The sequence below is a fragment of the Eubalaena glacialis genome, chromosome 3, assembly GCF_028564815.1.
Source record: "Eubalaena glacialis isolate mEubGla1 chromosome 3, mEubGla1.1.hap2.+ XY, whole genome shotgun sequence".
Lineage (NCBI taxonomy): Eukaryota > Metazoa > Chordata > Mammalia > Artiodactyla > Balaenidae > Eubalaena > Eubalaena glacialis.
In genome coordinates this window covers 168654377-168667526 of record NC_083718.1, presented here as the reverse complement: position 1 = coordinate 168667526, position 13150 = coordinate 168654377, and the positions used below count along the sequence as shown (strand labels likewise).

General features: G+C 44.0%; 1 protein-coding gene across 1 annotated transcript in view; it reads left to right on the top strand.

Moving 5' to 3' along the window:
• Window positions 1-10471, top strand: part of LOC133087222 (toll-like receptor 12) — a 53787-nt gene extending 43316 nt beyond the window's left edge. Inside the window, 9 exon segments of the mRNA XM_061184027.1 lie at window positions 5789-5826; window positions 7279-7646; window positions 7648-7831; window positions 7834-8217; window positions 8220-8321; window positions 8324-8536; window positions 8539-8992; window positions 8994-9210; window positions 9887-10471. Coding sequence (XP_061040010.1) covers window positions 5789-5826; window positions 7279-7646; window positions 7648-7831; window positions 7834-8217; window positions 8220-8321; window positions 8324-8536; window positions 8539-8992; window positions 8994-9210; window positions 9887-10471 — 2545 coding nt within the window.
• Window positions 10472-13150: the final 2679 nt, after the last annotated feature.

Below are 13150 nucleotides of genomic sequence, written 5' to 3'. Positions count from 1 at the left end.
TATCACTGATGAATATAGATGCAAAAATTCTCAACAAAATACTAGCAAGCAGAATCCAACAACACATTAAAAGGATCACACACCATGATCAAGTGGGATTTATCCCAGGGATGCAAGGATTCTTCAATATATGCAAATCAATCAATGTGATATACCATATTAACAAATTGAAGAATAAAAACCATATGATCATCTTAATAGATGCAGAAAAAGCTTTTGACAAAATTCAAAACCGATTTATGATAAAAATCTCTCCAGACAGTGGGCATAGAGGGAACCTACCTCAACATAATAAAGGCCATATATGACAAACCCACAGCAAACATCATTCTCAATGGTGAAAAACTGAAAGCATTTCCACTAAGATCAGGAATAAGACAAGGATGTCCACTCTCGCCACTATTATTCACCATAGTTTTGGAAGTCTTAGCCATGGAAATCAGAGAAGAAAAAGAAATATAAGGAATACAAATTGGAAAAGAAGAAGTAAAACTGTCACTGTTTGCAGATGATGTGATACTATACCTAGAGAATCCTAAAGATACCACCAGAAAACTACCAGAGCTAATCAATGAATTTGGTAAAGTTGCAGGATACAAAATTAATGCACAGAAATCTCTTGCATTCCTATACACTAATGATGAAAATTCTGAAAGAGAAATTAAGGAAACACTCCCATTTACCATTGCAACAAAAAGAATAAAATAGCTAGGAATAAACCTACCTAGGGAGACAAAAGACCTGTATGCAGAAAACTATAAGACACTCTTGAAAAAAATTAAAGATGATACCAACAGATGGAGAGATATACCATGTTCTTGGATTGGAAGAATCAATATTGTGAAAATGACTATACCACCCAAAGCAATCTACAGATTCAATGCAATCCCTATCAAATTACCAATGGCATTTTTTACAGAACTAGAACAAAAAATCTTAAAATTTGTATGGAGACACAAAAGACCCCGAATAGCCAAGCAGTCTTGAGGGAAATAAACGGAGCTGGGGGAATCAGACTCCCTGACTTCAGACTATACTACAAAGCTACAGTAATCAAGACAATATGGTACTGGCACAAAACAGAAATATAGATCAATGGAACAGCATAGACAGCCCAGAGATAAACCCACGCACCTATGGTCAACTGATCTATGACAAAGGTGGCAAGGATATACAATGGAGAACAGACAGTCTCTTCAATAAGTGGTGCCAGGAAAACTGGACAGCTACATGTAAAGAATGAAATTAGAACACTCCCTAACACCATACACAAAAATAAACTCAAAATGGATTAGAGACCTAAATGTAAGACCGGACAATATAAAACTCTTAGAGGAAAACATAGGAAGAACACCCTTTGACATAAATCACAGCAAGATCTTTTTTGATCCACCTCTTAGGGTAATGGAAATAAAAACAAAAATAAACAAATGCCACCTAATGAAACTTAAAAGCTTTTGCAAAGCAAAGGAAACTACAAACAAGACGAAAAGACAACCCTCAGAATGGGAGAAAATATTTGCAAATGAATCAACGGACAAAGGATTAATCTCCAAAATATATAAACAGCTCATGCAGCTCGATATTCAAAAAACAAACAACCCAATCCAAAAATGGGCAGAAGACCTAAATAGACATTTCTCCAAAGAAGACATACAGATGGCCAAGAAGCACATGAAAAGCTGCTCAACATCACTAATTATTAGGGAAATGCAAATCAAAACTACAATGAGGTATCACCTCACACTGGTTAGAATGGGCATCATCAGAAAATCTACAAACAACAAATGCTGGAGAGGGTGTGGAGAAAAGGGAACCCTCTTGCCCTGTTGGTGGGAAGGTAAATTGATACAGCTACTATGGAGAACAGTATGGAGGTTCCTTAAAAAACTAAAAATGGAATTACCATATGACCCAGTAATCCCACTACTGGGAATATACCCAGAGAAAACCATAATTCAAAAAGACACATGCACCCCAATGTTCATTGCAACACTATTTACAATAGCCAGGTCATGGAAGCAACCTAAATGCCCATCGACAGATGAATGGATAAAGAAGATATGGTACATATGTACAATGGAATATTACTCAGCCATAAAAAGGAACGAAATTGGGTCATTTGTAGAGACGTGGATGAATCTAGAGACTGTCATACAGAGTGAAGTAAGTCAGAAAGAGAAAAACAAATATCACATATTAACGCATATATGTGGAACCTAGAAAAATGGTACTGATGAACCAGTTTGCAGGGCAGAAATTGAGACACACATGTAGAGAACAAACGTATGGACACCAAGGGGGAAAGCAGTGGCAGGTGGGGGTGGTGGTGTGATGAATTGGGAGATTGGGATTGACATGTATACACTGATGTGTATAAAATGTATGACTAGTAAGAACCTGCTCTATAAAAAAATAAATAAAATAAAATTCAAAAAAAAATGTAGGGACTGAACAGAATCCCTTTTTGGTAATGGGGTGGCCATAAGTCTGGTTCTCAACCCCCCCAAAGAGTCAATGAGCTACCCCAAATCCTTTCCATAAGCTTCTTTTCTGCTTTGATCAACTGAAGTCAGTTTCTGTTGCATATAACTAAACCCTGACTGATGCAGTGGTGTATACAGGGAGTGGGTGTAAACAACAGACCCTCAGGAAAAGAAGAAGAATCTGAAGATTGGTTATTGGTCCTGTTGGGATCAAGGGCAGTGAAAATCCAGCTTTAAACAATGCAACTCTGACAGATCAGACATACAATGGTGAAAGAGTCAGTTAAATGAAAACTTCCAGTCACATAAAATGAAGTGCCCATTGAAAGCAAGGCTCTAAGAGGCTGAGTGACTATTCTATAGAACAATATGAGGGGCACATAGACTTCAAGCTCATATACTAATTACTCAGCTCAAGTGTCCACCTAAAAACTAAGGACTTTTTATGACTGTGATGGAAGAATCTCACATTTCTTGCAGAGGCAGGAACAGGGGGAAGAGGTGTATTACTGGGGCCAACCAGGTCAATCAGTGGGAAGCCAGAACTATAGCAGGTCTGCTCTACTGGAGTTGGAATCATAGAAGTGTTGTAGCTGGTGGTGGTGGTTCTACCAAAGCAGAGAAGGAGGGGGAAAAATATCCCGGCTTCTCCCTTTCTCCTGCTCTCCAAACTCTTACTCACACAGAAGTCAGAAAACATAACTTACTTATATCAGTTTACCTGTGATATGGAACAGAGGAGGGGAAGGAGAGGAATGAACCTGAGAAACAGATTCAGACATGATACAAATGGAAGGTCATCTTTTCCACAGTCTAGAGATATATAACTACTGTCAGATTCCAGTGTACCTAGAAGGCAATTACAAAGTCAAACCCACTAGGAGAGCCAAATAAGGGTAAAAATTTGTTGATTTGTATTGGCAAAATCTAAAGCATACATGTGGAAATAGACCCTGAGAGTGCTTGCTAGACCAAGGAGGGAGCAAAGTAATTTTAGATTATACTGAATTTATTTGTATGGATCCTTTACCAGAGATCCTTATTTCAATAGGTTAGCTTGAGTAGCCAGAAGAGTTCCAATTATTTTTTTGTTTGGTTGGCTGAATCTTGGACTAAACAGTGGTCTACTAAACAAAGTTAAAGTGTCATAAATTCCTTGGTATAAAATAGAGTTTGGAGAAGGGATAGAGAGGGGAGATTGGAATATTGAGGACATTTCCATGTTCAATGTTTTCTCCACCCACTAACTGAGTTTCTAGAATGGTTCCAGAAGACAGTCCTTTATTGAAAGTGTTGAGAAATACATTAGTGAGGGAAACACTGTCATCTTTGAACAATACTATCATGGCTATTCTCTGTTTAGGCCTAGGATTGTCATAGGACACTGCAGTTGAAATGGGCTCCCTGATTTCAATAGGGCTACCAGGATCCTAGGGTGGCAGACTCCAAGCAGTAGCACTAAAGGCAAGGTGGACATGGTTACCAAATAGGCACAAGAAAGAAATTCAGATGCTAGATGAATAATAAATGCCCACTACTATCTACCTCTTTGCCTGTCCATCGACATAACTCCTTTTCCTAATACTTACACTTCAAAATAAAGCTTCCACCAACTATAACACAACCAACCATTAAAAAACAAAACAAAACCCAGTAATGCATTCCAATTATCTTCAAAAGATTCAACCTAAATCTCACCAGTAACTGCATGTCTACAGTCTGTGGGTGATGGTCACCCCTCTGATAACCGCTATTTTGTCTAAAAATTCTATAATCTGAGCAATAAATTGTAAAATTAACCACCACCAATGCACTATTAATAATGAAGGAAAGAAGAGAAAAATTATTTTAAAATAGATAAATTGCTGCATTTTATTGAATCTAAGAATCATTTGTAAAATAAACCCTTATTTTATGTACCATTAAGGAAAATGATCCATTAAATGATGACATAATACTTTCTCATCACTTATAATTTAGAGCTATTTTATAATTATTTAATGTAGATATAGATTTTTATCTTATATAACTTTATGCATACAAAAAATTAAAATAGAAGAAGAATATATTGATTACGGTATTCCTCAGACTTTTTCATATTTATAGTCCTATCCTGAATTCCTCCCACATTATTTCTCCAACAAAGATTATTTGCCCTACTGCTCTCTTTCTATGCTTTTTTCTGAACATAGAATAACTTTTCATTTCAATGTGGAATTGTACTGTAATATTTTAGAAGGCATTTTAAAGGACAATTAAACTAAAATGAGTATTATCAACAATATCCATAACTCAAATGCAGTTATAATAATGTGAACTACTATGACCAAGTAAGCATATGTGCATATAGTAACTATACCATGAATGTTGCCTGGTTACCAGCAATAGCGAGGTAATCAATTTTAGGATGCAGCCTTATTTCAAAGGTGTTGAAAACGTGAAAAAAATGAGCATCTTAGAATTGATGAAATACAATAGTTAATGTAAAGCACACATGACACTACAAGGAAGAAAATACAGATCTGTAGTTATAGTTCTTTCTTTTCTGGCGGTATATTTTACTTCTGTTCTCCATTAACCCTTTCATGTTCTATTTAGCTTAATCCAGCACCTCAACTGTTGTTGTTTGTTTGTCTGCTTGTTTGTTTTATCCAGTGGGGTAACCAAAATCTTCATTCTTGAGGAATTTGAGTCATTGGTGGCTCTACCAACATAGGGTTACCGTAATGGCAATTCTTGTCTTTTTTTCCTGCTTTTGTAATGGGTCACTTTATGTAATTTTCCTTTAGCTACCCATAAGATTTTCTCTTTATCAATTATTTTCAACATTTTGAGTATGACATTCTTATTGTGGTTTTCTTTGTGTTCATTATCTTTAGGTTTTCTTGAAATTCATGGCATAATGGGTTTATAGTTTTTGTTAAATTTGGAAAAATTTTGGTTATTTCTTCACACTCCCCCTCCCCTTTTTCCCCCTGGGACTCCAATTACACATATGTTAGACTGTTTGGTATTTTCCTACAGGTCATTGAGGTTTTGTTCCTTTTCTCCTGACTTTATCTTTCTGTATTTCACTTAGGATAGTTTCTATTTCTAGGTCTTCAAGTTCACTGATTATTTTCTTCTTGGTGTGGAATATGCTATTAATCCTATCCCATGGACTTTTCATTACAGATTTTGAATTTTTCAGTTCCAGAACTTCCTTCCTTCCTGTGAGGTCCTCTCATGTTGATATTTGACTTGACTGAATGTCATTGTTTCTCTCAAGGCAGCTGATCCTATAAGACTCTCTCTCCTTCCAGGTTCTGGTAACTTCTCCCAGTCCTTATCCCTTCAGTTCTAGTAGTGTTGATAGCTTCTACGATTGCTAGCCCTGGGTTCCTACACTACCCCTTGTAGTATTCCTAAGCACTGCTAACACCTTGTGATTAGCCTCTTTGCATACAAACATCTTAGAAAAATCCTCATTTAAGGTGCTGTTTCCTGTTGAGACCCTGACTAATGCACTGGTGTGTTAGAAAGTTTTTAAAGTATCTAGTTTCCAGTATCTTTGCTAAACATACTTTAGTTTTAATAGTTTGTTTCTAGAAATTCTTGAATTTCCTATGTAGACAATAATAGCATCTTCTAAATGGTGACCCTTTTGTTTTTTAAAATACTTATGATTTTATAATTTTATTTTCTGTTCTTTTTCTTTCTTATTTTCCTGGCTAAAGCCTCCATTATCATGTTAAACAGAAGTAACTATAGTAGTCTCATTCCTGTAATGTGATGCAGGTGATGGTTCACCATTAATAATTATACTTATTATAGATCTGGAGTAGATACCCTTTTATAAGTCAAGGAATTTTTCTTCTCTTTGAATTTATTATTTTAAAAAGTCATGATCACGTATTGAATTGTATTGAATGGTTTACGGCATTGTTTGAAATAATCGTAAAGCTCCTTTCTTTTTCTTGTTCTGCTCTCCCTTGGGGTCTTGCCTCCATTCTGGTAGTGGCACATCAAGGTCAAGGACTCAGAGACTATTCTTCCTAGCTCCAGCCTGGAAGGGCAGGAATGGAGCCCTATGGGTCCTCTTGGGTAAATTTTGGGCTTCTTGGAATCTTCCGTGTGGAGCATTACAAGATGCCCATGAAGGCATCATTTTGATGTATTATTTTGCTTACAAAACAACTGCTTTAAAAAAAATCCTGATTTATTCAAGACCTCCTTTCTGTTGGAGTTAGGAGAGGAATTAGTAAAGAGAGTGTTGAGGAGAGAAACCGTATGTATATTGCAGCAATCTTATGAAGTAGGTATCTGTATGCTTGGCTTACAGGTGAGGAAACTGAAGCCCAGAGAGGGGACATGCACTGCTCAGGACAATGGCAGAGTGAGATCCCGGACCTCTGATGCCATACCTTGTGCTCACAAACACTGCTTGCTTCCTCACAACAGGGAAGTGAGACGTTGGTCTCACCTCCCACGAGTGTACTTCTGTCTTTCCCTGACCCTTGGATCCTCAGCTCTAAGCATCTCTGAGTCTAGCCCCACCCTCCCAGCAGTTCTTCAGTTTGGAAGTATTGTGGCCCTCCGACCCTGCTTCCAGACCCTCCTGGGGGTCTGTGCATCCTGTCAGCGTTATGAGTATTGTGTATATATGTGTGCAGGGGGAGGATAGGGTCTGGGTTCCTCTCCGGAAAAGGGATGGGAGCAGAGAGGGGGGTTCTGATTCTGTTTTCTTTGTGGACCAGGCTTGGTGCTGAGATGGGAGGGGCAATTGCTGTTGCCTGGTCTGCTCCCGTCTCTTCTGTGACCGCAGGCTGGACAGCTTCCAACTGCCTGGTGACTGAAGGGTCCCGGCTGCCTCTGGTCTCCCTCTTCTTCCTGATCTGCCCTTTGGACTCCAGCCTGCCCCTCCTTGTGGCATGCTCCTCAGTGACCAACCTGACACAGACCCTGGAGGCTGTGCCCCAGAGTGAGGAGGGCCTCTGTCTCTCTGGTTCCACTTCCGTTCTGTGCCTGGACGCCTTCTCCCACTTCCCTGGGCTCAAGGTCCTGGGGCTGAGTCTGCATCTCACCCAGCTCCTGCCAGGAGCTCTTGGCAGGTTGGGACAGCTGCGGCAGCTCTTCTTCACAGGCCCCTACACAGTTTACCTCTTCCTACCCCTGATGGCAACCTAAGCTCCCTCCAGGCCTCGCTTTCTTGGGCCCCTGCCTGGATGGGAACACGGGTGTGCGGTTTTCTCCCAGCCTACGGTGGGTCAGTGTCAAGTATAGTTGCCTTCAGAATGTGGGGGAGCTGGCGGACATCTTCCCAGACCCGGTGCATGGCCCCTCCTTTGGCGATGCCTGGTTTCTGGAGATTTGGACCTGTCATTCAACAATCAGCTGAAGATGGCCAGTCCCGGGGCCCTCCAGGGGCTCAAGCTGGGGACTCTGTGTCCGGACCACACAAAGATGAAGGCAGCTGCAGTGGTGGGACTGGGGCTGCAGAGCCTGGACACCCTGTCTGTGATCAATGCCGACACGGCCAAACTGCCTGCTGGGGCAGTTGCACACTTTGAGCTGCAGGAGCTGAATTTGGCATCCACTCTTGTAGGGCACATAGCTCTGGAGGCCCTGGCTTCCTGCCACAGCCTGAAGAGCTTGGGTCTTAAGAGCAGTGGCCTGATGACTAACCTCCCACCAGGTTTCCTGGCGGCCATGCCCAGCCTTCAGAAACCGAACTTGAGTAGGAACCAATTGCAAGTGCCATGCTGGGCACAAACGAGACAGGGGCTGTGTCAAGACTGCGGGCCCTGGATCTGTCCAACAATGGGCTGCACACCCTGTCCCCAGTCACCTTCTCATGTTGCCCCAGCTGCGGGAACTGCTACTTCAGGGAAACCAGCTGATTTGTCTGCAGGGCCAGGCATTCCAGGGCTTAAGGAGGCTGGGGAAGTTGGACTTGGCCAAGAATCCACTGGTAGACCTGGGCAAGGGCTGGTTGGCTCCGCTGCCTGCAGTAACCGCCCTAAGCCTGCTGGATACCCGCATGGTGCTGAGCTCAGCCTTGGGCTTCCAGGGCGTCTGCATACCTTGAACCTGCAGCTCCCCTCTGGCCCTTCCGGGGTAGTGTTATCCCTGCCCATGAGCTTGACCAGCTTGGAGCTTCATGCGGTCTCAGGCAGGAAGCCTGGGATGCTGGCTTCTAATGTCTTTCCAGTCTTGCAGACCTTGAGTCTAAAAGGCTGGGGATTGCAGCTGGGGACCTGGAATGTCACCAAGATCTTCCCTGCCCTTTGCCAACTCTCCCTGTTTGGTGATAGCTTGCAGGCCCTCTGCTCCCAGGACACCTCCAACCTTTTCCTCTGGCAGCTCTCCAGGCTCTGGTATCAGAGGGTAAGGGCGGACGGGCACAGCCCCAAGCCCTGCTGCATCACGGGGCTGCCCAGCCTATGGGAGCGGAAGCCGCAGGCACTGCAGTCCCACGCCCGGCCCTGCTCAGTGCTGCTTGAGGAGCTGGTGGGTGAGCTGCCCAGGGGAGGTGCTGCATCTGGTCAAAGTGGGGTTAGAGACACTGTCTGCTGCTGCTCTCCAGGGCTTGGGAAGTCTCCAGGTCTTAGTGCTAGACGGGGAGACAGGCCTCATGCTAGATGGCAGCCTGCAGGAGCAAAGTCCCCAGATGCCCCAATACAGTAAGTCCCATACATACAAACAAGTTCTGTCCCGAGAGCGTGTTTGTAAGTCCAATTTGTTCGTAAGTCCAACAAAGTTAGACTAGATACCCAACTAACACAACTGGCTACATAGTACTGTACTGTAATAGGTTTATAATGCTTTTCACACAAGTAATACATAAAAAACAAACAAACACAAAAAATAAACATTTTTAATCTTACAGTACAGTACCTTGAAAAGTACAGTAGTACAGTACAACAGCTGGCATACAGGGGCTGGCATCGAGTGAACAGGCAAGAAGAGTTACTGACTGGAGGAGGGAGAGGAGGTGGGAGATGGTAGAGCTGAAGGATCGTCAGCAATAGGAGATGGAGGGCAAGCTGCAATTTCACTCACGCCTGACGTTGATGGCACAGGTTCTGGTTCCTTGCTAGATTCAATTCTATCTACTCTCTTGAAAAAATGATCCAGTGATGTCTGGGTAGTAGCTTTTTTTTTCTCATCATAGATGACACGGTAGCACTGGATTGCATTCTGAACGGATGCTGCAACCTTCGTGTACCGTCCTACGTTCAGGTGCTCTGCCTCAAAAACTAACAGTGCCTCCTCAAATAAAGAAAATCCCCTTGCCATTTCCTGCGTCGTGAATCTCTTCGGTTCTTCAGTTACTTCTTCTTCCTCTTGTGTCTCTTCGTCCTTTCTCCAGGCCTCCAATTCCATCACGTCTGCATTAGTAAGCTCCCCGTGTTGCACAGCTGCTTCTGCTGATCTCCTTGCCCATCCTATAGGAAGCCAGGAACTCCTGGATCCTCCATCTCCAGGCCTTGTTCAGGGCTTGGCTTCAGGGTCTGAGGAGTCAGAGGGGTGAGGGCAGGAGGTTCCTTTATGATGTGTTTGTGTCCCACTGAAGGCAAGACCAGAGCTGGGTGACTGGGGAGCTGCTGCCTACTCTGGAGGGCCGCCCTCCGATGGGCCGGGGGCTGCACTTCTGTCTCCTTGAGTGGGATTTTGAGCCAGGCAAGGACGTGGATGACAAGGTGGGAGATGGCATGGCAGGGAGCTGGGTCACGCTCTGTGTGCTGAGTCGCCAGGCCCTGCACATCCCACGCTGCTGCCTGGACCTCTGCCTGGCTGCCTTCCTCCTGCTGGCTGCCCCCCACCCCCCAGGGCTGCTGCTGGTCTTCCTGGAGCTGGTCTCCCACCACCAGCTCCCTTGTTGCTCTAGGCTGTCCTGGCTGCTCTGCAGAGGAGACTACTGCATGCGGCCCAAGGAAGATGAAAGAAAGGACGAGTTCTGGGCTTGGCTGGGGAGTAGGTTGGGGCAGCCTGGGTTGGCCTAGAGTGGGTGCATGTGTGTTGGAGGTGGGGGGAGAGGAAAAGCAAGCCAGCCTAGCAGGGAGGGAGTGGGTACGTGTGGGTGCGTGAGCCTGCCTCGGCTTCTGGCAGGAGGTCAGGGTGCTGTGTGTGTAGGGAGGATCAACTGGTGGCTTTGGGGACACAGGCTTTGGAAAGGCTCTGGAGGCTTTCCAAATGAATGAGAAAATTTGGGAGATGGCAAGTGGCAGTGCAGTATGTGATGGGATCTCAAAATCTCCAAATCCTCAGTAAACCTACTAAATCCATGAAGTTCTTGGCTTAATTGGACTTTCTGTTTTTGATGGAAACCCACATGAGGCAGAGGGCAAAGGGCTTGGGGTCATGGAAACTGTAGCCCAGAGGAAATAAAGTTGGGAATTGATGGAGAGTATGAGGAAGGAAGGAGGGCTCTGAGCACTCTTAAGCTGTGGAATGGGGTCCAGGCCAAGTTCAACTAGATCTTCAAGGGGCAAAGGGGCCCCTTGGCTTATAGAGGAATTGGCAGCTGAGGACCAAAAAGCTGGGATACTGCCCAGGAGGCAGCAGATTGATTACCTGTTCCCGCAATAAGAACACAAAGGCCTGGTCATTTCTATCATCTTGTTTGAGCCTCATAGCAGCACTGCGAGGGGAACCCGCCCCCTTGACACTCTGTGCTCTAGCCGTGCTAAACTACTTGCACTCCCAGAACACCATGCGCTATTGCCTCTGGGCCTTTGCACGTGCTGCTCCTTCACCCAAGAACACCCTTTCCCCCAATTTCTTTCCTCTGGGGAGAAAAGTATCCTTTAAGTATCCTTTAAGATTCAGCTCAGCCAAGACCGGAAGCCATCCTGATCTCCCAACCTGGGTAAGCTGCTGCCTCTGGGTTCCCACAATTTCCTGCACTTCCCTTTCTCAAAGTACTGATCACACTGTACTGGCCTTCACAGGTCTGGAAGACTCTTTTTTTTTTTTTTTTAATAAATTTATTTATTTATTTGCTTTTATTTTTGGCTGTGTTGGGTCTTCGTTGCTGTGCGCGGGCTTTGTCTAGTTGCGGCGAGCAGGGGCTACTCTTCGCTGCAGTGTGCAGGCTTCTCATTGTGGTGGCTTCTCTTGTGGAGCACGGGCTCTAGGCACATGGGCTTCGGTAGTTGTGGCACGTGGGCTCAGTAGTTGTGGCTTGTGGGCTCTAGAGCGCAGGCTCAGTAGTTGTGGTGCATGGGCTTAGTTGCTCCGCAGCATGTGGGATCTTCCCAGACCAGGGCATGAACCTGTGTCCCCTGCACTGGCAGGCGGATTTTAAACCACTGTGCTACCAGGAAAGCCCCTGGGAGACTCCTGAGCAGTGGTTTTCAAAGGGGGGGGGTGCACAAGATGAGCCACTGGAGTTTAGGAAGAAAGTGTTAAAACTTCTATTTCTATTTTGTTTCTAATCTCACTTTATTCTGAAGCTAGACTGCCTGCTTCTTAGCCATATGGCTTTAGTAATATGGAATAGTATCAGACCCTCTCTCAAAGGACTTTGAGAGGCTAAATGACTTAATACGTATAAAGTACTGAGAGCAGGACCTAATAATGCATTGTAAATGTTCAATAAAAGTTAGCTTTTCATGTAATTATATACGTACATGTATATCATTTACAAGTAGATAAATACACATATATTGGGCGTGTGTGCTCAAAAATGTTTTTGCTAATAGGGAACATTGCTAATTTACTAACAGGAAACTCGACTGGGCAAGTTTAGAGATCAGGCTCTGAGGATAGGGACCAGGTTTGATTCACCTCTGCATCCTTAGAGCCTAATGTTAGCCCAGTGCAGAGAGGGTCTTGATAGACAACTGTGGACGGAAAAAAATGTTGGTGGATGCTGGAGCAGAGAACTGGGATCTAGTTCAGGCTCTGTTGTTTATTTCTATATGACACTGGGCAGGGCGCTTGGCCTCTTGGGGCCTTATTTTTCCTCTCCTGTAAAATGCCAGGCATCAATTAGACAGAGGCTAAGGGAAAGCGTGGAAAAATTCCAGGCTGGATTTAGGGTGAGGGGCGCCCTCTTGTGTCCTAATGGTGTCCTCTCCCTGTGCATCCTCACCTCCATTCCTCCTCTTCAGGGCAGGTGAACCTGAAGAGGACGTTCTTTCCTGACCCTGCAAAGCTGCCTTTCCAGCTTCAGAGCCTGACGCTCTGAGTCTTAAATGTCTCCAGTTCTCCTAGCGCCTCACACCGCTGCACCATCTCTCTCCCCACTCAGCACCCCGCTCCACCCGTGATCTTTTCCTTATGCAGGTATGGGGCCGAGAAGAAACCTTTGGAGTTATATGCCCTGAAGTTCAAATCCCAGCCCTGGCTCATATTAGCTATTTGATCTCAAGCAGGTTACTTCACCTGTCTAAGCCCTCATTTCCCCCTTTTAAATGGGAGATAATAATACCCACCTAATAGGGTTGTTGTGAGGTTTCAACAACAATGAGTGCTTGTAGGTTGCTGTTACATTCATTGAGTAAAATCACAAGAGTTATTACTACCAATGAGTTAGAACATATTTCATAGAGGACAAGCACTTTGAATTGGGTCTTTAAAATTAAAATATAGAATTCCCTTAATTTTAACAATGGCTAACATGTGTTGAGCACTTGCCATATGCTAGGTACTGTCAATTTCCCCCGAATCTCATAACT